The sequence below is a fragment of the Vombatus ursinus genome, unplaced genomic scaffold, assembly GCF_900497805.2.
Source record: "Vombatus ursinus unplaced genomic scaffold, bare-nosed wombat genome assembly UNPS02014794.1, whole genome shotgun sequence".
Classification (NCBI taxonomy): Eukaryota; Metazoa; Chordata; class Mammalia; order Diprotodontia; family Vombatidae; genus Vombatus; species Vombatus ursinus.
The window spans coordinates 18,653,560-18,680,062 of record NW_020954572.1 but is presented as its reverse complement, the minus strand read 5'-3'; the positions used below and the strand labels follow the sequence as shown (position 1 = coordinate 18,680,062).

Sequence of the window (26,503 nt, the reverse complement as noted above, 5' to 3'; positions counted from 1 at the left end):
TGGTGGTAGAGCTAACAAGAAACATCAGCCTTTTTGCTTTGATCAAGAGGTGATGTGCTACGCAGTAGGTTGTAGGTATTCTCAAGATGGTGGCACAAGAAACCATGGAGAAGTATAAATGTAAAGACTTCACAGCTAATTTTACCATGTCTTTCTCCCTCTGTCTTTCCAGATCCTTTACTGGCTTTCCATTCTTACCATCAGCTCTACCTTCTTTCTGAAGGCTTGAGTCCACAATCTGCCATCCTCCATAACCTGGGGGCAGATCAGGTCTTGCCATCCAACATTCGGTTGAGACTTGGAAGATGCTGTGAGTAACAAAAGGGAAAAACTGAAGTGGGAAAGGAGCACTAATGAGACTCTAGAAATAGGAGGCCTCAATATTTAAGGAAACCCTGATGTTTTTCAGTGAGGGTATTCTATCCACCAATGCAGATCCAAGCCCTGCTAAACCTTAGGAGATTCCTCCTCCTCCTCCTCCTCATCATCATCATCATTGTATTTTCCTCCATCATCATTGTCTTCTTCTTCTTGTTCTCTTCTTCTTCTTGTTTTTCTTCTTTTTCTTCTTCTTCTTGTTCTTCTTGTTCTTCTTCTTCTTGTTTCTGTGGTCAAAAAGAGTCAGCACCTGGTGGCCAACTTTCTGGAGATGACCCTTTCTGAACTTAGGCTGGTCTCTGAATAATAAACACAAGGCTTTTGTAGTTTCATAGGTCCTATCGGAGCTTTTGGTCTCTACGCCCTAGGCTTTGAGAACCCAGGATTTCCTTTATACCATGGAGAGGCATCAAAATAGACCTTTATTAAAGAAGGAATGGGATGTATCAGAAGTGCTGCACAAATCCAGTAAGGAGGCTGGAGATGGGTTGTTTCTAGGCGTCTTGTTTTTGCCCTTCTTTGTATTCCCAGCAGTTAGCACAGTCCCTGCTCCATAGTAAGCACTTGGTAAATGCTTATTGACTGACTAGGAATAAGGCTTATGGGTAGTTGCTGCCTCTTTTGCCTCTACCCCTTGAGTCACTTAACTGTTTACCTTAGTTTCCTACCTTATCATGGCAATGATGGTGGGAAGAGATGAGACAGGTGGCTCTGGATTGCCTGCTTCATTGTATGTACCCCTTTGGCTTAATTCAGCCTCTATCCCACACCCTACCCTTTTACCCTCTGGGGTTTCCTTACCAGATTCGGCTTCCTTGGTTCTCTCCAGTCTGAAGTCCATCCTCATCATAATATTCATTCACAGTCAAGTCTCCTTTTGTGTCTTGGGCTGAGTCAAAGATTGTGATAACTCGGGCAGGAATACCTAGGGACCTCAGCACTGTATGGGAGAAGGGGATAGTGGGTAAGTCTGGGCCCCTGGTGGGATGGTGAAGAATATTTATAACATTCTACATCTGTACATAGCACTATAGTAAGTGGTATGGAGATGACAAGGGAAGAAAAAGATAGAGTCCCTAGATAGAGTTTGAGGAATTCATACTCTAATTGAACAGAAGCAACACTTAAAAAAAAACATATAAAGGTTTTGAAATATGGTATTATGGATGCTGAGTGAAGTGAGCAGAACCAGGAGAATGTTGTACACAGTAACAGCCATATTGTACAATGATTAACGTTGATAGACTTAGCCCTTCTCAGCAATGCAAGGATCTAAGACATCTCCAAAGGTCTCATGATGGAAAATGCTATCCACATCCAAAGACAGAACTACAGAGTTTGAATGCAGATCAAAACATACTATTTGCTATTTTTTTCCTCTGTTGTGTTTTGTTTTCTCTTTTCTGTGGTTCCTCCTATTGGTTCTAATTCTTCCTTACAACATCACTAATGTGAAAATATGTTTAATAGGAATGCATATGTATAGTTTATATCAGATTGTGTGCTATCTTGGGGAGGGAAGAGGGGGGGAGAAAAATTTAAAACTCAAAAGTTTATGGAAGTGATTGTTGATAAATCAAAATAAATTAATTCTAAAAATTTAAAAAACTATAAAAAAACACAAAAAAAGAAAGAAATATGGAATTATACTGAGAGGGTTACAAAACTGTGTATACCCTTTGACTTAGCAATGCCACTATTAGGTCTATTTCCCAAGGTGATCAAGGAAAAAGGAAAAGAATCTATATGTTCTAAAATGTTTATAGCATCTCTCTTTGTGGTGGCAAAGAACTGGAAATTGAGGGGATGCCTGTCAGCTGGGGAATGACTAAACAAGTTGTGGGATATGGCTGTGATAGAATACTATTGTGCTGTAAGAAATGATGAGCAGGTTGGTTTTAGAAAAGACTCATATGAAATAATTCAAAGTGAAACAAGCAGAACCAAGACAATATTGTATACAGTAACAGCAATATTGTTTGAAAAGTAAAATTGTAAATGACTAAGCTATTCTGAGTAATTTGTTGTTGTCCAATCATTTCAGTCATGTCTGACTCTTTGTGACCTCATTTGGGGTTTTTCTTGGCAAGATATGGAGTGGTTGGCCATTTCCTTCTCTAGCTCATTTTGCAGATGAGGAAACTGAGGCAAACAGGGTTAAGTGACTTGCCTAGGGTCACACAGCTAGTAGATGGCTGAGGCTGGATTTGAACTTAGGAAGATGAGTCTTTTGGACTCCAGGCCCAGCACTCTATTCACTGAACTACCTAGCTGCCCTTATTCTGAGTAATGTGAACATTCAAATCAATTACAAAGGACTTGTGAAGGAAAATGCTATCCCACCACCAGACAAAGAACTGATAGATGGAAGTACATATTGTATGGCACTATACATACATACATGTATATATATATATATATATGTATATATATAAATATATGTATACACACACATATATAATATATACACATACATACATGTATATATATGTGTGTTTTACTTGTGTGTGTGTGTGTATGTGTGTGTATAATCTTGGCTTGTGTTGACTTGGAATTCAAAATGTAACAACAAAAAATAAATGTTTAAAAAAGGCTTTCAAATAAAAATATAAACAAATGTAAAAATAATTAATATAGAGCACATGGAGAGACATTATAATATAATATAGATATAGATGTATACATTAATATGTATGCCTATATATGTGTATCCCACATCTACATATGTAGAGTGTTAGGAAATGCTGAAATAGAATGAGCCTTGAGGCAGGGTAGGGTTAAGTTAATGTTGCATCTGTGTTTGGAGGAAGATACAATATTCTGAGGAGAAGGGGAGAGTATTCCTTTCAAAGCATAGAAAAGCAGTGAAGAGGGGGCAGAGCCAAGATAGCAGAGGAAAAGCAGTGACTTGCTTGAGCCCTCCCAAACCCCTCCAAATACCAATAAAAAAATGGCTCTAAACAAATTCTAAAGTACCAGAACCCACAAAAAGACAGAGTGAAACAAATTTACAGCCCAAGACAGCCTGGATGGTTGATGGGAAAGGTATATCGCGCCAAGCAGTGAGAGGAGCGCAGTTTGGCATGGGCACATAGGCAAGGCAGGCCACAGCAACCCTGGAGCAGGCCTCAGAGGACTGAATCACGGTCAGCTGTGGAGGTTTCCAGACTTCTCAACCCACGAACACCAAAGACAACTTAAAAGGTCAGTGGGAAAAGTCTGTGTTTGCAGTGAGAGAGAGAAGCTCTTGGTCCTAGCCCTAGTCCCCAAGCTCAGCCCCAGGGCGGCGGCTGCTTCTGGAGCTTTTGGCCCACAGACTGAGGGGAAATTGAGTGGCTGATCAGAGGGGGATTGCAGGAATCTCTCTGCTGGTGCAGGATTCTCTTGCTTTGCCTGTGCTTGGATCAGGGTCACAGTTCTGCGTGGTGGTCCTGGGGCAAGGAGGAGCTCTGGCATGGTGGAGCTTGTAGTGGCGGTGGAGAGGAATTCCTACTCACAGTTCCAAGACAGAAAAGAGTGCTTGTGGTCACTCATAGACTAGGGCACAGGCCAGGAAAGGAGTAAACACCTCGCCCTTGATCATAGCACCTTGGAAAAACTGAAAATTTGCAGGTCCCTAGAAGTATCTCTGAAAACAGCTGCACACCCCCCCCAAAAAGCTAAGGACAATACATTCTCCACACTGGAAGCAGACCCCTACCTTAACAAAGAGTTTATAACAAGTAATTGGCTGAGATCATGAGCAAGCAGCGCAAAAAGAGTCAGACCATAGAATCTTATTTTGGTGACAAAGAAGATCAAAACATACAACCAGAAGAAGACAATAAAGTCAAAGCTCCTACATCCAAAGCCTCCAAGAAAAATATGAATTGGTTCCAGGCCATGGAAGAGCTCAAAAAGGATTTTGAGAAGCAAGTAAGAGAAGTAAAGGAAAAACTGAGAGTGATGCAAGAAAATCATGAAAAACAAGTCAACAGCTTGCTAAAGGAGACTCAAAAAAATACTGGAGAAAATAACACCTTAAAAAATAGCCTAACCCAAATGGCAAAAGAGGTCCAAAAAGCCAATGAGGAGAAGAATGCCCTAAAAAGCACAATTGACAAAATGGTAAAGGAAGTCCAAAAGCTTACTGAAGAAAATACTTCCTTCAAAATTAGAATGGAGCAATTGGAAGCTAGTGACTTTGTGAGAAATCAAGACACTGTAAAACAAATCCAACAGAATGAAAAATTAGAAAACAATATGAAATATCTCATTAGAAAAACAACTGACCTGGAAAATAGATCCAGGAGAGAGAATTTAAAAATTATTGGTCTATCTGAAAGCCATGATCAAAAAAAAGAGCCTAGACATCATCTTTCAAGAAATTATCAAGGAAAACTGCCCTGATATTTTAGAACAGAGGACAAAATAGAAATTAAAAGAATCCACTGATCACCTCCTGAAAGAGATCTCCAAAGGAAAACTCCTAGGAATATTGTAGCCAAATTCCAGAGTTCCCAGGTCAAGAAGAAAATATTACCAGCAGCCAGAAAGAAACAATTCAAATATTGTGGAAACACAATCAGGATAACACAAGATTTAACAGCTTCTACATTAAGGGACCGCCGGGCATGGAATATAATATTCCAGAGGGCAAAGGAGATAGGATTACAACCAAGAATCACCTACCCAGCAAAATTGAATTTAATTCTTCAGAGGAAAAAATGGTCATTCAATGAAATAGGGGAATTTCAAGCATTCTTGATGAAAAGACCAGAGCTGAATAGAAAATTTGACTTTCAAATACAAGACTCAAGTGAAACATGAAGAGGTAAGAGAAATCATAAGAGACTTATTAAGGGAAATATGTAGGGAAAGATGATATTTGTAACTCATGAGACCTTTGTCACTATTAGGGTAGTTGAAGGGTAAAAATTATATAGATAGATAGATAGAGGGCACAGGGTGAGTTGAAGATGAAGGAGTGATATCTGGAGAATAAAATTAAGGGGTGAGAGAGGATTATACTGGGAGAAGGAGAAAGGAAGAGGTAGAATGGGGTAAATTATCTCACATAAAACAGACAAGAAAAGACTTTTACAGTGAAGGGGAAACAGGGGGAGGTGAGAGGGAATGAGTGAATCTTATTCTCATCAGATTTGACTTAAAGAGGGAATAACATACACACTCAATTGGGTATGGAAATATATCTTACCCTATAGGAAAATAGGGGTGGAAGGGGACAAGAGAACAAGGTGATGATAGAGGGGAGGGCAAATTGGGGGAGGGGGTAATCAGAAGCAAACACTTCTGAGGAGGGACAGGGTCAAAAGAGAGAATAGAATAAATGAAGGGTGGGATAGGATGAAGGGAAATATGCTTAGTTTTTCACAATATGACTACAATGGAAGTGTTTTGCTTGACTTCACATGTATAACCTGTATCAAGTTGCTTACCTTTTCAATGAGGGTGGGTGGGGAGGGAGGAAGGGAGAAAATTTGCAACCCAAAGTTTTAAAAACACATGTTAAAAAAAATTGTTTTCACATGCAACTGTGAAATAAGAAATACAGGAAATGGGGTACAGAAATCTATCCTGCCCTACAGGAAAATAGAAGGGGAAGGGGATAAGAGAAGGGGAGTGGTGAGATAGAAGGGAGGGTAGATTAGGGGAAGGGGTATTCAGAATGCATGCCATCTTGGGGTGGGGGAAGGGGTGAGATGGGGAGACAATTTGGAACTCAAAATCTTGTGGAAGTAAATGTTGAAAACTAAAAATAAAAAAAAAAGAAAAGAAAAGCAGTGAAGCTAATGAGCTCTGTGAGCTAGGCAGGTAGGAAATGACTTTTACCTGAGCAGGTGACAGCTGCCAACACCCAGCCCTGCCCATCAGGCACCTGCCGCCCTTGGCCGGTGAGCCAGTGCCAGAGGATGGGCAAACTCCCTCGGCGCTTATACAGGAATCTCATGTCCCAGGAATCTTGGGTTTGGGGCGTGGTCAGAATACTCTTCTTCTTTCTGTCATTCAGCTGTTGAGGAATTGGGAGTCAGAGTGAGATGTTAGCGCACCTCAGTGAGAAAGGCCCTGTGCTATATGGAAGCGATATATGAAAAGGTCCTACTTCCAGGTTTGGGTGTCCCCTAGAACCGCCTTCGTTTTTCTTTTTGTCTTCATTTCTTGTCTTCTTTTCTTTCTCCCTCCTTCTTTCCCTTCTTCCTTCCTTTTCCTCTATCTCTGCTCTGCCTCATCTCCTTCTTCTTCTCTTTATCCTTCTCCCCTAATTTATACCAAGCCACTTCTATGTCTTTTCCTAACCTAAACCTCTGCCCCTCACCCATCTCTTCATCAAGGTGACCAGATTCACTCATGAAATATATCATTCTTCTGGAAGGGTTTTAGACAGACTGGGGAAAACACTAGGACAATCTGTAAGAAAAGGTATTATGGATGCCCTACCCTTAAACCATTTCTTTTGGTTTGTTTTTTTGGTGAGACAATTTGGGTTAAGTGACTTGCCCAGAGTCACACAGCTAGTGAGTGTTATGTACCTGAGTCCAGATTTGAACTCAGGTCCTCCTGACTCCAGGGCTGGTGTTCTATCCATTGCGCCACCTAGCTGTCCTGGTCCTTAGACTCTTAAGTACAGTTTAAAACCTAAATCTCTGAATATGTAAATAACAAATATTAAAGATAGACACTTTGCAAGAGCCCTAGCCTCTAGGAGGGAAAAGGAATAAAAGGTAGTGGGGTTAAAAACTAGGAACTTAAAATTGGGTTATTTTCCCTCCTTATTTCCAAAGTGAGTCATTAACAACATTTATTAAGTACCTACTGTGTGCAGAGTCCTATGCTAGGTTCTAGAGTGATATGCAAAGCTTGGTACCACCTTTTTCTACATGAAGACTTTTCTGATCATCCTCTGCCACCACTGCCCTGACCCTGCAACTGCAAGTGCCCTCCCTTCCCCAACTGCTTCATATTTATTTTGTAATTATACAAAACGAGCCTCTAAATACAGACACAGAAATGGACACAGACAGACAGACACACCAACACACTTACACACTGTGCTTCTCCATCCCATTCACTTACCAAGGTTCCAAGTACCCGGGTCACGTGTACAGGATTACTCCACTGGTTGACTTCCTTATCTACTTCCAGTAAATTCAGGCTGAGATCAATGACATTGATCTCAAACTGTAATTGCAATGCAGGAGGATGTGTCAATGACCCTTAAATGAGTCCTTTGGTGTTTTTTTTAATAAATTTTTAGTTTTCAACATTCACTTTGTGTGTGTGTGTGTGTGTGTGTGTGTGTGGCAACTGGGGCTAAGTGACTTGCCCAGAGTCACACAGCTAGTAAGTGTTCTATGGCTGAGGCCAGATTTGAACTCAGGTCCTCCTGACTCCAGGGCCAGCACTCTATCCACAGTGCCACCTAGATGCCCCTCAACATTCACTTCTATAAGATTTTGAGTTCCATATCTTTCCCCCCCCTTGATTCTCCCTCCCCAAGATGGCACCAATCTGATGTAGGCTATACATGTACAATCATGTTAAACATTTTCACATTAGTTATGTTGTGAAAGAAGAATCAGAACAAAAGGGAAAAACCACAAGAAAGGGAAAAAAAAAGGGCAAATATACAGTATGCTTTGATCTGCATTCAGATTCCATAATTCTTTCTCTGGATGTGGATAGCATTTTCCATCATGATTCTTTTGGAATTGTCTCAGATCATTGTATTGCTGAAAAGAGCTGAGTCTATCAAAGTTGGTCATTGCACAATGTTGCTGTTACTGTATACAATATTCTCTTGGTTCTGCTCACTTCACTCAGCAAATAAGTTCTTTGTAAAATAGGCTCCTAATCTGAGATATCCTTCACCTCATCCTTCTCCAGAATATTTTTCCCCCTTTTCTAGTCTAGTCAGCCTCTCTTCTCCACCCTCTCTGTCCAATCAAGGACTCTCACTAGGTCCTGTTTCTTCTTCCTCCTCCATGCTCTGGCAGGTGTTTGTCCATCAAGAAGTTAATCCAGAGGAAAAGGATGACCTACTGAGATGCACTGAGGCCAAGGAAATTGGAATTTCCATCTCTGAAATGGACACTGAGATTTGTAACCCAATTGCCCCTGTCCATCCTACCCTAAGAGTTCCAGTACCTGGCCAAAGTCCCAAGGCTGAGGCTGGATGCAATCTGATGTGCCCAGGTAGATGAGGCCATTCTGGTTCAGCAAATATTCTCTGCGTTGTGCCTCATTCTCCAAGAATACTGCATCCTCTAGAAGGGTAAGTGGAAAAGATCAAAGCAAGTGTGGTTCCCAGAGTTATTCTTAATGTCATGACCTCCACTCACTCAAGGGAAAAAGGCCAAGGTCAGTAGAGGTCTTCCCAGCCCTGAGGAAAATAAGAAGACCCACTCTTACCACTTCCACAATGAGCAGGCTCTGTGGGCCTGCTTTCTTGAGTAGAGAGCAGGAGAGGATGCCAGGGATGTTATTAGGCTTCTAAAATCATAATTATTAGTTGACACTTTCTGACTATTTGGAGGGAAGGAAAAAAATATCCCTTCCTCCCCATGCCCACTCCAACCCTTTCAACTATAGTTAGAATAGTAGGTCTCAGAAAAATGGGTGGTGATGAACTTTGTGAGTAGGTTAAGGTGACATCTTTCTGTTATTAATAGGGCAGGACTTTCTTGATTCAAAACCAACACAGCTCTTGAAAAGGGTTACCCTCAAGTGAATCTGGCATCAGATCTGGCATAAACTTGCAGAAGGCACAGTTTTGGCTCTAACCTTCAAATGCATAAGATATTAAGGAAGAAGGTAATTTTTGTCAGACCCTTACAAGTAGCTTGACTAGACTAAAAGAAGTGAGAAGGATATAATGAAGAGATATACAGGATATCCACTGTCTTTTTTTTGGTGAGCAGAGGATGTAGCCTGACCATATTTGTGGCTTTTTTTATCCCTTCTCTTCTTCTTTTGATCCTCATATTTGGGGTTTAGAGTTGGTAGGCTACCTGATTTGTGTCAAGTAAACACAAGATGATCCTAGGAAAAGTACTGATGAGTTATCTGGTTTAGTCCTATTTGTTGAAATAGGTAGGTATCTCTGGAAAGATTGCTTAAAATTATATTTTCATTTTGATTGATGTACATTGGCACTGAGTTAGAAATTTTCCCAAAAATCTTTCCCCCAAAGATCTCTTGAAATCTCTCTATATAAAATCTCTTATATACCTATATCTCTATCTCTATCTCTATGTCCATATTTCCTCTCCCCTCACACAGCTACCATCCCAATTCAGGCCCTCACCAGTCTCAGCTGGACTCTTTCAACAGTCTTTTAATGGGTCTCTCTGACTTTCTTCATTCCAAACCATCTTTTTTTTTTTTTGCACTTAATAGTATATCATTTTTGCAACTACATGTAAAGATAGTTTTCAACATTCATTTTTGTAAAATTTTGAGTTCCAAATTTTTCTTCCTCCCCCCTCCCCAAGACAGCAAGCAGTCTGATATAGGTAATACATGTACAATCATGTTAAACATTTCCGCATTAGTCATATTGTTAAAGAAGAATCAGAGCAAAAGGGAAAAACCAGGAGAAAGAAAAAACAAAAACCAAAAAAGTGAAAATAGTATGCTTTGATCTGCATTCAGATTCCATAGTTCTTTCTTTGGATGTGGATAGCGCTTTCCATCATGAATTTTTTTATTTAATTTTGAACTTAACAAATACCTAACAAAATTGGCATTCCTCATACATAGAGGAACAGAGAAAGAGGATTGCACATGAAACTGCATATCTCTATTATGTACAGTTTGCTTTTGTTTTTACAGAAAAAATTTAACATGTAACTTTCAAAGCTATCCCGCTTGTTCATGATTCTTTCTGGCCTTCCTTCTGTTGTCCTGGCTGTTCCAAGAATAAAACATTCCATCTCTCAATTCTGGACATTTTCTCTGGCTATCCCCAATACCAAGGAGCATTCTCCCTTCTCCGCTCTGACAACTGACTTCCCTGACTTCCTTTAAGTCCCAACTAAAATCCTACCTTATACAGAAAGCCTTTCCCAACCCCTCTTAATTCCAGTGCCTTTCCCCTGTTATTTCCTAATCATCTTGTATATAGCTTGCTTTGTATATATTTGTTTGTATGTTGTCTCACCCATTAGATTATAAGCTCCTTGAGGGCAGGGACTGCCTTTTGCCTCTTTTTGTATCCCCAGCGCGTAGCACAGTGCCTGGCACATAATAGGCACTTCATAAATGTTTATTGGTTGATTGATTGGCTTCTGTGCATTTAAAAATGTTTCTTTTCTTTCTTTTCTCTTTCTTTTGTTTGTCCACAATCCATCTTCCACTTCACTTCCAAAGTGACTTTGCTAAAGTGTAGGTCTGACCATGTCAAATCCCTGCTTCTTGGCAAATTGCAGTGGCTCCTATTACCTCCAGGATCAAATGTAAAGTCCTTTATTTGTCATTTAGAGCTCTTCACGACCTGGGTCCTTCCTGACCTTCTGATTTTCTGACATTGTACTCCCTTCACATACTCAACTGTCCAGCAATGCTGGCCTGCTTGTTTTTTTCTAGAACACAATACTCCATCTAATTTACACCAGCTAATTTGCACAAGACATTTGCCCATGTCTTCAATGCTCACCGCCAACCTCTGACTCCTAGAATCCCTGGTTTCCTTTAAGATTCAGTTCAAGCACCACTTCCTCAAGGACTCTTTCCTGACTCCCCCTACCTACTGGTGCCATCCCCTTTAAGATGCCCTTTTAATCTCCTCTGTATTTATTTGTCTTTTACAATCTGTCATCCCCTTCTTTGAAATGTAAGCTCCTTGTGGGCAGGGGCTGTTTTTAAAATTTTTCTTTTTTTTTTTTTTAACTTTTCCTTTGTATCCCCAGGGTTTAGCACAGTGTGTGACACATAGTAGGGACTAAATAAATTCTTGTTGATTGATTGGTTTATTTCCCTAGTTCTCATTAAATACCAGCTTCTCCCCTCTCTCCTTTGTTGTTATTCAGCTGTTACAGTTATGTCTGACTCTTTATGACCCCATTTGGGGTTTTCTTGGTTAAGATACTGGAGTGGTTTGCCATTTTCTTCTCCATTTCTTTTTACATATGAGAAACTGAGGCAGAGAGGGTTAAGTGACTTGCCCAGGGTTATACAGCTACTAAGTATCTGAGGCCAGATTTGAACTCAGGAAGACTCATCTTCCTGACTCCAGACCTGGCACTCTATCTACTGTGCCACCTAGCTGCCCCTCCCTTATCCCCTACTCCATCTCAAAGAAAGGCTTGTCTGTTTTATTCAGTGAAATTTAGTCCCCCACAACATTCTATGGCCATGTGCTCAATATTCAGGAACATTACTGGCTGATAAAGCAAACTTCAGCAGCCCTTCCCAGAGTAGTGTTGTGGACAGAGTCACCTGGCTGACTAAAGGTGTGGTGGGTAGGTAAGCAGGTAGAACAAACTGTCATCAGATGGAATTGACAGCTCCTAACGAGATGAAAATAGCATCACACTAGCACAACAGGAGCTCAATGGACTTCTGAGTGGGCCTGTTAATAAATGCTCCTTCTCAAAGAAGTAGGCGAAGAAATATCAAGTTCAAGTGGTGATACAAAAGTGTTTCTGGGAAAAAATAATATCTGAATAGGATCCTGAGAAACTCCCTGTATGCCTCTTCTGCTCTTGCATGGCAGGGAGGGTGGAGGGAGGGGAGAAGGGATGTATATGCCATTGAAGTAGGAGAGAAATGAGAGCTAGAGTTCTTTTACTCTGGGGGTTCTAAGTTGGTATAGAACCCTCATAGACTTCTTCCATTCTAAGAGTTCCCGTTCTCTCAACCTGAAAGGACAGGTTGGGGAACCTGAGAAGAATATATGGGTGTTTATCAAGGTGGCTGTCCTGTTGCTAAGAAGTTCAGAACCAGGGCAGCATACACATCTCCTCGAGCTGATTTTTAGTTGTCCAGATGCCCTACCTCCTTTCTAGACCATGAGGGGTGATTAAAATGGCCCCAGGGATACAGGGAAGGAAGAACTCTACAAAGAATGGTTCTAAGACCCTCAAGTGGAGCTGCTTATCCTAATAATTTTCTCCAGTTCCCATATTCCATACTCTCCTTTTGGGCCATCAATCATTTCATTCTGGGTATCTTCTATGAAGATAGCTCAACAACTCTCAGAATAACCTCAAGCCAAGGTTTGAAGGTGCTCCTGAAATTTGGAGTCCTCCAGAAAAAGAATGATATCTCATTGTAGATATTAATTTTCAGCCACATAGCTGCATTCCTTCATTATGAACTACGATCCCTTTTTTTTTTAAGTTCTAGGCTTAAAATCAGGGCACCCCTTTGTTCATTATCTTGATTAAAGTTTCCTGCTGAGGTCAGGAGGACACAATTCCAAGCATCCCATAAGTTAATGAGTACAGATGACTTATGATTCAGTACCCAAGTGAGGTTTATGTGTCCCTGGAATCTATAATGGATTTTTGAAAACTATTAATTTAATTACACTGCAGAGGAGAAAAGTCAATAAAATGCCGAAACCCAAATGGACACTTCCAGTTGCAGACAGGAAGAAGCTCCTGGAGGCAGATCTTAACAAGCCAATGAGTTCGACCTTCCTGATCCTGCCAAATAGTTGCGCTCTTTCTAACTAATTCACATTTATTCTGCTTATTTTATATATACTTGGATTTGTTCAAGGGGCAGCTAGGTTGCACAGTGGATAAAATGCTGGGCCTAGAGTTGGGAAGACCTGAGTTCAAATCTAGCCTCAGACACTAGCTGTGTGACCTTGGGCAAGTCACTTAACCCTATTTGCCTCAGTTTCTTTATCTATAAAATGAACTGAAGAAGGAAATGGCAAACCACTCTAGTATCTTTGCCAAGAAAACCCCAAAATGGGGTCCCGGAGAGTTGGACATACTGAAATGAATCAACAACAACAACATAAAAGCTCTTGGCCCTGCCCTGTAAGACAAGAGAAACTTAACCCTTCTTCCATTTAACAGTCCTTCAAATATTTGAATACAACTAATATGTCACCTCCTAGTATTCTCGTCTCCATGTCAACATCTGCAGGTCTTTCAGCCCATCTCCAACGGCATGCCACCCTCCTGGCTGTCCTCCTCTGCTGCATACTCAATTTATCAGTGTCCTTCTCAAATGGTGGCCCCCCAAAAAAACCCAGAACACAATATTTCCAATGTGGTTTGACAGGGGCAGAGTACAAAGGGATTATCGTTTCTATTCCTGAAAACTGTGCCTCTCAATTCAACCCAAAATTACATTCGTTTTTTGGTTGTCACACACAGCTGTCTCATAGTTGACTTGCAATTCACTTAGCCCTCCTTCCCTGTTGTAGTTTTCAGATAAATTGCTAACAATGCTGCTCCATCTTTTACTTTTAGTGATTAATTTTTGAACCCAGGAGTAAGACTTTACATTGATTCCTCTGGAATTCCATCTTATAAGAGTCAGCCCAATGATCTAGCCTGTTAAGCTCTGTCACCCGTGTGTCACTGTCTTTCCTATCTTTATGTCATCTGCAAATTCCACGGAGATGGATACAGTGAACACCAGGCAAGTGGACGTTACCACCTGAGACTGGTCATTTATAAGCTTCTGCTCTAGCTGGCTGAAAAAAATCAGACCAGTGCTGTGCTGGAGCCAGCTTAGATGGACTTTTGAGAACCAATTGTTAAATCTTCAGTGTGAGCATTTATGCCTTGGAAATAGATAAGTGCTACAAATCAGACCTTGGTTTATTGTTTTAAAAATTGTCTAGATTTCAGAAAGTGATTGAGAAAATATTAATAATTCAGATTAAATTTAAAAGTGTGTATGTGTACATTTCCCTTCCCCAAAGAACTCATTATTAAACATTTACCGACATCCCCTGATCAGACCACACTTCCTTATGGGTTAAACTTCCATTTTCTTGGGAAGTGAAGGAACCTCAGCCTGTAGCTTTAGAAGGAAGAGGCTGCTTGTGGAATTGGGTCCTCCCGAGGCCAGCTCCTGGCATTTTCTACCTTCCTCTTCTGTAGGACTAATAATGGGCAACAGTGATATGTCTGGATTGACATAGGGAGGAAATGTACATGACAACTTTATTATATATTTAAAAGGAATAGCAAGTTGTACATAATAGATTTGCAATTTCATGTGCAATCATCTTTTTAATTATATTGTGTTGTGGGAATTCTTGTTTTATTCCATAAACTAAAAATTAAATAAATTTTTAAAAAAAGAAACCAAAGGAGGAGATGAATGAAGGGTCTGCATGAAGATTCCATTAATAGAGAGAACATTGAGAGTCATTGAATTCTGGAATTGACTTTAACGATCATCACCCAACTGGCTGTGCTGCTGAACCTAATAAAGAGTATTCTCTAGTGGAAATTCCTTCAACTAGGAGCTAATGGTGATGATAATAATAATAATAGTGATGATGATGATGATGATAGCTAGCATGTATATAGCACTTTAAGGTTGCAAAGTGCTTTACAAATGTTACCTCATTTTGAGTGTCATATTGCTTGCTTTCTCAATGGATGGGGGAGGGGCTGGATGGCAGGAGGAAATTTGGAACTCAAAATTTTTAAAATGAATGTTAAAAAACCCAACAAAACCTTTAAAAGTAATTTTCCTCATAACTTCTTTTATCTTTCCTTATTCCTTTGTCCTCACAATTTTCTTATTTTAGCCTCACACCAACTCTGGAAGATAGATGTTATTATTATCTCCATTTTACAAATGAAGAAACTGAGGCAGACAGATTAAGTGATCAGGATTGTATGGTTAGTAAGAGGCCAAATTTGACTTCAGGTCCAGTGCTCTATCTACCATGCCACCTACTTGCCTATATACCAGGCGCAGGTCCTCTGGGCCCATATCCTTCTCCAGGGAGCTGATGCCCTAGAATCAGAACTTACCTCGTTCCCAGGGATTAAAGAGTAGTGTGAAATGGCCCAGGAGGTATTCCGTCCTTCGAGAGGCCCGCAGCAGGAGGGAATAGTGACCAATGATGGCATCGGCAGGTGTGGTCACCGATATGGTCCAGCTACAGAAATCTCTGTCTTCTACCGCCGCACTCCACCATTTAGGATTGCCTTGGCTGGTGATGGGGAATTTGACTTTGGTTTTGTTTGTCTTGGAAGGCTGCTTTCCTAAAGTGACACAGAGATCAGTCTGACATTGGTACCTTTGGTGATAACTCAGAGCGAGGACAGAGTAATAACAAGTTAGTAATGTGAGTGCAAATTGGGATGTGAGGTATAGAGAGATGTGTGTTCAAATATACTTCACCCAGAGCAGGTATGTGGCACAAAGGCTAGAACACTGACCCTGGGGTCAGGAGGACTCGAATTAAAATCTTGCCTCAGACACTTATTAGCTGTGTGACCCTGGGCAAGTCACCTAATTACCTCCAAAAGTTCTCAGTTAGGACTCTTACAAGCTTCTGCAAAGGTGATATTAAAATTGGACCAGTAGAAAAGAAACGTAATCTTCCCATTGGAGAGGTAGTGTAGTGAAGTGGGTAGAGAACCAGAATCAGTCAGGGAGATCTGGGTTCAAGTCCTGCTCATGACACATAATAGCTCTGTGATTGAACAAGTTATCTCTCAGGGCCTCTAGGCAACTCTCAAAGACTCTTTCCAGAGCAATTATAGATCCATTTTGGTAGAGGAAGCTTCCTCACTGCACCAGGTCTGTTTTAAAAAAATATGTCCTCATAGGGGGCAGCTAGGTGGTGCAATGGATAGAGCACCAGCCCTGGAGTCAGGAGGATCTGAGTTCAAATCTGGCCTCAGACACATAACACTCATTAGCTGTGTGACTCTGGGCAAGTCACTTAACCCTAACTGCCTCACCAAAAAATGACATGTCTTTGTGTCAGTGCTGCTAAAGCAGACCCAGATAGTAATAACAATTAATTTTTCAGAATGTCTTCATCTATATTACTATCATCATGAGAGGCATAATATAGAGCAGGGTTGGGGAGCCTGTGGCCTTCTAAGTCCTTGGGTGCGACCTTTTGACTGAGTCCAAGTTTGACAGAACAAATCCTTTCCTTAAGGGGATTTGTTCTGTGAAGTTTGGATTCAGTCAGAGGGTCACACCAGGACCTAGAGGGCCACATGTGGCCTCAGGGCCACAGGTTCCTCAGCCCTGATGTAGAGCGTAGAATACAGTACTGGGCTTTTCAGTCAAGAAGTTGTTGTTTCAGTCGTGTCTGACTTTTCATAACCCCATTTGGGATTTTCTTGGCAAAGATGCTGGAGAGTTTGCCATTTCCTTCTCCAGTCCATTTTACAGATGAGGAAACTGAGGCAAACAGAGATTAAGTGACTTGACCAAGGTCACACAGCTAGTAAGTGTCTGAGACCAGATTTGAATTCAGGGCTTCCTGACTCCAGGCCCAGTACTCTACACCCTGTGCCACCTAGCTCCCCACTGAGTCAGGAAGGCCTGGGTTCAAATCTCACTTTGGACATTTACCAGTTGTATCACCTTGGTTTCCTTACCTGTAAAGTGGGAGCGATCATACCTACAGTACTTCCTCATGAAGGTTGTGTTATGAGGCTCAAATACAAGAATTTGGTGAACTGACTTGGCAAACTTTAAGTTGGTCATTGTTATTTCATTAGATCTTCTTCAAAATCTTCAAGGTAAGTGGGTTAAATATTGTTATTGTGGCTGTGTGCCAAGTGGGAGAATTGAGGCCCGGACTGTGACTCGCCCAGTCATATGGATGGCTAGTTAGTAGTGATGCTATGCCTAAAATACAGGTCTCCTGATTCCTAGTCTGGTGCTCTTCCCACTTTCCCATGGTATTCAGCTCAACAGCTCAGGCCCCAGCTAATAATAACAATAATAATAACTACCATTTATTTAGGATTTACTCTGCACTAGGCTTTTTGTAATTATTACCTTATTTGATCTTCACAACCCTGGGAGGTAGATGATATCCTCCCATTTTATAGATGAGGAAAATGAGGCAAACAGAGTTTAAGTGACTTGCCTAGGGTCACACCACTAGTAAATATCGGAGGCTGGATTTGAACTCACTTCCTCCTAACTCTAGGCTCAGTGATCTATCCATTGTACCACCTAGCAGACCCATATTTGCCTAACTTTCTTCACCTTCTCTCCTTCCCCCCCACTCCTGCCAACCTCCAACCTCAATCCATTCCTTAGTTTACTTTTTCCTTTAATCCAGAAAAATAGAATTTAGTATTTAAAAGTATGGTCAGGGTCAGAGTATCTCTCAGGGTACTGGTGAGATCGCCTTTGGACAGTACTTTTTTAAACCAGAGGAAAAAGGGGTGTGGAGTAGAGCCACAAGCTAAACTGTCCTTACTTTTGCCTTTCAGTGATATCCTACCACTAATAACTGAGTTCCCCATCACTGCAAGTTCTATCCCTTGGGTATTTCATAGCCCTGTAATCTCTAGCCAGTGGCCTGGCATCATTGATTTGGGCTAGTCTGCTAGCTGGAGGGTGTCTAATATTGGATGTAATTGTGCCTTTACCCTTCAGTGCCTTACCACATATAGAAGAAAAGGGAAAGGGACAAGTACTTATTAAGTACCTACTGTGTTCCAAGGACATTAAGTGACTTGTCCAGGGTCACACAGCCAGTATCTGAGGTTAGATTTGAACTCAGGTCTTCCTTACCACAAACCCAACTCTCTATCTACTGCACCACCTAGTGGCTTCTAAATGGACAAGAAGGGCAGTATTTCCCAGCCACATGGGAAGTGTTCAGCCTTGGACAAGGACAAACTTACCTGTTTGAGCCACAAGGGTGACCTTCTTTAAAATCTGAAAGAATCCTCGAACCACTGGGTGTATGTGCAGAGTGATGGTGAAGGGTTGTCCTCGGCGGACAACAAGGCGCCTGGAACTAATGTCTTTGGTGTGATGTTCCTCATTGTTTCTGGCTACCTGCAAGTCACAGCTCTTGGAATGTAGGGCTGTTTGGGGGAAATGACATTGTGAGGTTTGAGCCAGTGTCTTAGATCAAGTACCACACTCATTCTAGTTGTTGCCAATCTTCACTGACCACAGTCCTAAAACCTACAACCTACAGCTCTGGTATCCTGTATCCTGAGACCTGTAGCCTCTCGGATCACTAATACTTACACAGCTATCTCTTCCACACCACGGCGATTAGGAGTGCGGTGCCCCTGCGATCTGGAAAATCTGCGTAAAAGTTTTTGGCTCTCCCTTCCTACCAGAGAAGAAGTCCGAATTTTTCCTTTTTCTTTTATGGGGTGTTTACAGTACCTTGTTGTAAAAATTGGGTTAAGTATTGGGTCACAGGCTATGTGTAGGTCAATGCTAAATTAAAAAACTTATTCTGTGTCATCTGCTCACGTTTGCATGTTATCTGTGGCTTCCACAAAACTCCCCCAAAATTCCCATTTAATTTCTTATGCCAACTCACGGCATGTATCGAAACTGAGATGGGGAAAGTCGAGATGTGGAAGGGATAACTGAATTTCTATTGACCCCGAATCACAGAATTAGGTAGACTTAAAGAGAGCCTTAGAGACCATTTTCTAGGAGAAAAAACTGAAAGGTGAATAAGAGGGTAAAGTGATTTATCCAAGGGAGGGAAGGGGCAAGAATTTATTAAACGTCTATTATGTGCCGGGCGTTGTATTAATGCCTCAAAAATTTCCTCATTTGATCTTTACAACAGGCAGATGGTTTTATTATCATTCCTATTTTGGGGAAACCGAGGCAAATAGCAGCTAAGTGACTTACCCAGACTTACATGGTTAATAAATATCTGAGACTAAATTGGAATTCAGTTCTTCCCGACTCCAGGCTCAGTGTTCTATCCACTGTGCCGTGTAGCTAGCTGCCTTTGATTAGCTGCCCACAGGACTTCACCCTACCAGCATTTCATTCATCTCCCAGTAGCTTTCCAAGGTAGAGAAGGAGCAAGGAATATTATGATTTGTTGGTGGTGCTGTTTAGCTGTTTCAGTTGTGTCCAACTCTTTATCACCCCATGTGGGATTTTCTTGGCAAAGATACTAGAGTGGTTTGCCATTTTCTTTTCCAGCTCACTTTACAGATGAGAAAACTGAGGTAAACAGAGTTAAGTGACTTGCCCAGGGTCACACAGCTAGTAAGTGTCTGAGACTGGATTTGAACTCAGGTCTTCCTGACTTCAGACCCAGTGCTCTATCTACTGTGCCCAGCAGCCCCATATTGTGATTAGCTGATAGGTATTCTCATTATATGGATGAGAAAAGCAAAATAACTAGAGTCTATTCTTTTTGATTTAACAAACATTTATTTAATGCCTATTACATGGAATGTAATGTTTCTCAAGAAATAAGATAAAAGGAGATGTTATTTAAAAAAATTAAGGTATTATGAATGTAGTAGTATAATAATAATAACTAACATTTATGTAGTACCTACTACATGCCAGGTACTGTGCTAAGCCCTGTACAATTATCATCTCATTTGATCCTCACCAAAACCCTGGGAGATAGGTACTATTATTGTCCCTATTTTATATATTGGGAAACTGAGGCAAACGGGTTAAGTGACTTGACCAGGATCACACAGCTAGTAAATGTTGGTGGCTGGATTTAGACTTAGGTCTTCCTGTCTCCAGGCTCAATGCTGTATCTAATTGCACCACCTAGGGGACTATTACTAAACCACAATAAATAAATGGATAAAAAAATACTAAGAAGAATATGGGAAGGGAAAAAATCCCTATACTGTGTAATAGTTACCAAACTGGGCCCAAGAGAAAATGCAGCTCCCTCCTTCTTTGCACAGGTCGGGGACCATGAGTTTACAGCACTGAATATACTGTCTTACTTAGCTGATGTGTTGATCCATTTTCTTGGAATGCTTTTTTTTTTCTTTCTTTTTTATTCTTTGTTGCAAGGGATGACTTCCTGAGGAAATGAATGGAGGGGGATATATTGGGGAATGAAGGTCTTACAAAAGTAAAACATATTAATAAAATTTTAAATTTTAGAAAAAAATTATGAATCAGGGACTTTGCTTTTACGGAATTTACAGTGTAGTAGAGAGGATTTGACACCTACTCAGATAGCTATAAAGTAAGTTAGAACGTGATTGAGTAAATAGAAGAGATCCAAGCAGAGTGGTATAAGAGAGCTGAGGAGGAAAGTGATCATTTCTAACTGGGGGAATCAGGGAAGGCTTCTTAGAGGAGATGGTATTTGACCTGGACCTTGAAAGAAGAGAAGGGCTTCAAAAGATGGGAAAGAAAGTTCATTCTAGGCACTGAGACAGTACATACAAATCACATAGAGGCAGAAGAGGGCAAGACAGGATTCAAATAGTTTGACCCAAACATAGAAGACTGCATAAAGAAACAAGCATTTATTAAGCACCTTCTGTGTGCCAGGCACTGAGTTAAACACTTTACAAATATTATCTTATTTAATCTTCAAAACAACCTTCTGAGGTAGGTGCTATTATGATCTCCATTTTACAGTTGAGGAAACTGAGGCAGACAGAGATTAAATAACTTGTCCAGGGTCACATAGCTAGTAAGTGTCTGAGGCTAGATTTGAACTGAGGTCTTCCTGACTCAAGGCTAAGTGTTCTATTCACTTTACCGCTTAGGTGCCTTTCAAGAAGACTAATGTGTCTCCCCTCCAATTAGAGTTCAAGCCTTGATCTACCTCTCTTCTCCCCATAATGACTGTCCCTGGTGATCCCGCTTTTGACTTCTTTAATAAATGATATTTCTGATGGGCAGAAAAACAGAAACAACAAAACCCCAAGAAAACTAGTGTGAAATAAAGATGGAAAGGGCACTTGGTGCCAGATCATGGAGAGCTTTGAATGTCAGGCTAAAAAGTTTGTATTATATTCACTAAGCAATGGGAACCCCATGAAGGTTTTTTAGTAAGAGAGTGATATGATCAGCTCTATGCACTTGGGAGGTTATTTTAATAATGGTGACGTATAGATTGTGAAGGAGACAGACTAAAGACAAGGTGATCAATTATGTTGCAATAGTCCAGACAAGCTCGCCTGCTGAACTAGGATGGTGGTGGTAGGAGAGAAAAGAAGAGAGAAATAGTGTGGTGGGGAATCAACTGGACATAGGAATTGATTGGATGTGGGTGGGATATTCTCTCTGACTGTCCTCTGTAACTGGAATGTTCTCCCTCCTCCACTCTGACTACTGGTTTCCTTTTAGTCTTAACTAAAATCTACCTTCTACAAAAGGCTTCCCCAATACCTCTCATTCCCAGTGCCTTCCCTCTGTTCATTATTTACTACCAATCCTGTATTTAGCTTGCTATATATGTATTTGTTTACATGCTGTCTCACCCATTAGACTGTAAGCTCCTTGAGGGCAGGGACTGTCATTTGCCTCTTTTTGTATCCCCAGCGCGTAGCACAGTGCCTGGCACATAATAGGCACTTCATAAATGTTTATTGGTTGATTGATTGGCTTCTGTGCATTTAAAAATGTTTCTTTTCTTTCTTTTCTCTTTCTCTTGTTTGTCCACAATCCATCTTCCACTTCGCTTCCAAAGTGACTTTGCTAAAGTATAAGTCTGACCACGTCAAATCCCTGCTTCTTGGCAAGTTGCAGTGGCTTCTATTACCTCCAGGATCAAATGTAAAGTCCTTTATTTGTCATTTAGAGCTCTTCACGACCTGGGTCCTTCCTGACCTTCTGATTTTCTGACATTGTACTCCCTTCACATACTCTATTGTCCAGCAATAGAGTCTGTTGGTCTATGTGTTTTTTTTCCTAGAACACAACACTCCGTCTAATGTGCACCAGCTGCTGCCCGTGTCTTGAATGCTCACCCCCAACCTCTGACTCCTAGAATCCCTGGTTTCCTTTAAGATTCAGTTCAAGCTTCACCTCCTCAAGGACCCTCTCCTGGTTCCCCCTAGCTACTGGTGCTATCCCCTCTAAGATGCCTTTTCATCTCCTCTGTATGTATTTATCTTATACAATCTGTCACCCCCCTCATTAAAATGTAAACTCCTTGAGGACAGGGACTGTCTTTTGCTGCTTTTTGCATCCCCAGGGCTTAGCACAGTGCCTAGTACATAGGAGGGGCTCAATAAATGTTTATTGAATTAAAGTGGATAAGGAAGAATTGATGATGATGATGGTAGTGATGGTGGTGATGATGATGATGATGATGATGACGACTCAGAACGGTACAATGGAAAGAGCGCTATCTCTGATACTTATTCCCTGTGGTAAGTCGGGCAAGCCACTGAATTTCCCTGGGCCTCATCTTCCTCATCTACAAAATGAAGAGGCTGGGCTATGATCCCTTTCCGCTCCAGGTCTAGGACCTGTGATCAAGGATCTTCTAAAATGATAGGCCTAGACAAGAAACTCAGTAAATCCAAGGTAGAGGTGAATGGGAGATGTTGAAGAGGCTAGAGATCAAGAAAGTGAGAGTGAATCATTTAATTTGTATCTATCGTTTTCTTTCTTTTTCTTCTCCTTTCCTTCTTTATTGATGATGTAGCTGATGAAAAAGCCCCATAAATTTGCTGGTGACACCAAATTGGGCAGAGTGGCTTGTCTTGGAGAACTACATTGAAATTCAAACATGACCTTGGCAAGTTGGGGAACTGGGCAGATAGAAACAAGATGAAAATGGGGATGGATGGTGCCAGATAATTTACTTAAGTAGAAAAAAACCAAATTATACAAATGCAAGATTGGGCAGGATTGGTTTTGTGGAATCATGACAGAGAGACAGCCAGAAATTTTACAAATGAGTATGAGTCAGCAATGGCTTAAAACTAGGGATTTTTAAATTACTATTATTACTATTACTATTATGAGATAATATTTGTAAAATGCTTAGCATAGTAGATGTTTAATAAATGTTTATTCCCTACCTTTCCTCCCATTGTGTAAGATCCCAGACTAAGGAGAGGAAGTAGAGGGAGGTGGGGAATTGGTTTCTCATGAGTAGTTAGATAGGATGCCCTCCCTCTACCATGGGAGGACACTGTGATGAATTTACAAGTAATGACATACTGGTAATGACAACTAAGAAGTCCAGGGGTCAGCAGATCATTGTGTATTTATAGTCATCAAGTAATCAACAAGTGTTTAGTAATTGCCAGCTATTGCTGCTGTTATTTGTTTTTTGTTCTCAAAGAGGACCACGACACCAGGAAGATGATGCCATGACTTGCAAGTGATTTGGATTTAAGTAAGGAAGGACTGTGTAAAGTCACTGGCCTCACTTTCTCTTCCTGAGCCATCTGGGTCCAGTGGCAAGATATAGATCAGGACAACTGGAGATGGCCCCCAATTAAATGATGCAGTGATGGGGTGCTGTGCCTGAAGTCAGAAAAACTCATCTTCCTGAACTCAAATCTGGCCTCAAACACTTACTAGCTGTGTGACCCCGGGGCAAGTCACTTAATCCTGTCTGCTTCAGTTCCTCATATGTACAATGGGCTGGAGAAGAAAATGGCAAACCACTCCAGTATCTTTACCAAGAAAATCCCATATGGGGTCATGTAGAAGAATGGGCACACGACTGAACGACAACGCAAGTTATAGAATGGTTGTGGAGTTATATAGGTGGAGGGACTTTCCACATTAGGACTTCAACATCAATGAAATCACAGTTCCAGATCCCCCAAACCCCACCTCAATGCTTCAAATTTAAAAAAAAAATAACAAATATGTTCATTTAGGAAAGGTCGTATTAAAAAGTATCCCTCATTGCACCCCTGGCAGGTTTCTACTTCGCCTCTCCCTATTTCTGGCCCTGGCAGGGGTCTTCTCTCTATTGTGTTTGGATTTTCCCTTTGGCACAAAACTTTAAATTAAATGGGCAGTCAGTTATTAAGTGCCTACTAGGTTCCAGGCACTATGTTAATCCCCCGATTAAAAAAAAAATCCTATTCTCAAGGTGCCATGGGTCTGGAGTCAGGAACACTCATCTTCATGTGTTCAAATCTGGCTTCAAATGCTTACTAGCTGTGTGACCCTGGGCAGCTCACTTAATCCTGTTTGCCTCCATTCCTTATTTGTAAAATGAGTTGAAAAAAGAAATGGCAAGCCACTCCAGTATTTTTGCCGAGAAAACCCATAAAGGGTCTGAAATGACCCAACAACACTATGTTAATCCCTTCAGAAACAAAGGAAGACGAAAGACAATCCCTATTCTCAAGGAGCTTACAGTCTAACAACACACCTCTCCTGTTAGTAAGAGACTTTTGTCTTTTTTTTCTTTATAAATGTGAAGTCAAAACATTAACATGCACCTTTATGTTCAGAAGTAGCTGAGTGCCTTAAACAACTCAATTTCAGAAAAGGAAATTGAATTAGCTGTAGAGGAACTGCCAAAGAAAAGATCCTGACCCAGACAGATTTACAGGCAAATACGACCAAATGTTTAAACGATTAATACCTGTACAATGCATATTTTTCTAAAAATCTGAGATAAAAAGTGCTCTACCAAGCTCCTTTTTAAAAGTGAGACAAATAAAGTTCCAAGTCAAGGAAGGGAAAAACAAAGACAGAGTATGATGAATATCTATTTTAACATTTTAAATAAAATCCTAGCAAAAAAGACTACAGCAATATCTCCAAAAAATATTCACTATGATCAAATTAGATTTATATCAGAGATATGAATATAGTACAAAATTAGGAAAATGATTAATATAACTAATCATATTAAAAACAAAAAACCAACCAGAAATAGCACAATAAATCAAGAAAATTCTGAATTTATACAGTATCATTTATCTATTTTTTTTCCTCTTAAGTGTTAGTTTCATGGTCAAATGCTTCCATCAAGTAGTCCAGGTAAACACCTATAATGCTAGGTCACTCTCTGGACAGTTTTCAAGACAACAGACCATTGCTGTTCCTTTCTTTTGTTTTGTTTTCTTTTTTGCTTTTTGATGAGGCAATCAGAGTTCAGTGACTTGCCCAGGGTCACACAGCTAGTAAGTGTCAAATGTCAGCTGTTCCTTTCTTTACTCCTCATTCCCCACCCCCCCTCCACCTCCAGAAAGGATAAAGACATACATTCATATTTAATTTCTTAAGTATTTCTGACTCTCCATAAATGAGGATGAGAAATTCACCTTCAAATTCCATCACTACTATCAATGTCTTTACTTCTAATGGTAACTCCTCATGTATTGAAAGGCAGCCTACATAGGCCTCATACCCGGCTTACCTTGTCCCATGTCTTCAAGTTCCTATTATCTATCCAGCTGTTAAGAGGAAGCTTACTGGTTCTCAGACTATTGTTTCTGGACTGTCACTTTGAATCTGTTGTCCAGGCTGATAGTTGAAGGCATAGTATGTGCTTTAAGAGCCTGCTAATGTCAATGTTTTGTTTCTACCTTCGCTTTTGGTGCCCCAGGCAGGCTCCATCTCTTCTGTCCCCTCCCCTTGGTTATCTTACTGACCAGGTTGACCCATTTTCCTTTTATCTTTGGACCTCATGCTGTGTGGGCTGGGTGTGTTCTCAGCAGGCTAGGGAAAAGAGCTATAAATTTTCATGGCTTTAGACAAACATCACCCAACCTACCTATGCAGCTGCCCCCACAGTTCTCATATAGCCTTAGATACAATGGGAATAAAAAGCTCAAAGAAAGAGGTATTTACAAGCATTTCCATTTCCAAATATCAGGAAAAACTCTGAACATGTGTACTTTCTGGCTAAGCCTATTTGAAAGAGATAAGATAGAATTCATTTAAAAAAATAAATGTATCAGGAACTTCATTTTTCCTTCTTTCTTCCACTTTCTTGGGGATGGATTAATTGCCAGGGAAAGTTAGATTCTCCTTTTCCATGGTGATGGCGAAAAGCAGGTTAGGAGATTTTGAATACCACTCTTGTGCACATATATAGAGTGACAAAGACTCCTTAATTTGAGAAGCAAATGGGAAGAAACTGGGGTACTTTTGCAAGCTCATGGGAAGTCCAGAAGAAGGTGGGAAACACATTGCATGGGAGTCGAGGAGAAAGGGCCTTGGAGTGTGAAGTTACCTTGCCCCAACCCAGTGTTGGTGATGGAGACTGACTAGAAGATGAGAGAGATAAAGTGTATTTCTGACT

General features: G+C 40.7%; 1 protein-coding gene across 4 annotated transcripts in view; it reads right to left on the bottom strand.

Moving 5' to 3' along the window:
- Nucleotides 1–25,752, bottom strand: part of EPB42 (erythrocyte membrane protein band 4.2) — a 34,979-nt gene extending 9,227 nt beyond the window's left edge. For 2 of the 4 annotated variants that reach the window (XM_027870039.1, XM_027870040.1), the window contains exons 1-8: nucleotides 20,168–20,259; nucleotides 18,195–18,380; nucleotides 15,336–15,569; nucleotides 8,524–8,642; nucleotides 7,453–7,557; nucleotides 6,211–6,388; nucleotides 1,180–1,318; nucleotides 199–308 (exon numbers count right to left, since the gene is read on the bottom strand). In XM_027870039.1, coding sequence (XP_027725840.1) covers nucleotides 199–308; nucleotides 1,180–1,318; nucleotides 6,211–6,388; nucleotides 7,453–7,557; nucleotides 8,524–8,642; nucleotides 15,336–15,569; nucleotides 18,195–18,380; nucleotides 20,168–20,225 — 1,129 coding nt within the window. In that variant the 5' untranslated portion in view covers nucleotides 20,226–20,259. Of the gene's footprint in view, nucleotides 1–198; nucleotides 309–1,179; nucleotides 1,319–6,210; nucleotides 6,389–7,452; nucleotides 7,558–8,523; nucleotides 8,643–15,335; nucleotides 15,570–18,194; nucleotides 18,381–20,167; nucleotides 20,260–25,615 lie in introns of those variants that run through there. The other 2 variants (XM_027870041.1, XM_027870042.1) reach the window with 2 other exon arrangements.
- Between the last annotated feature and the right edge of the window lie 751 nt (nucleotides 25,753–26,503).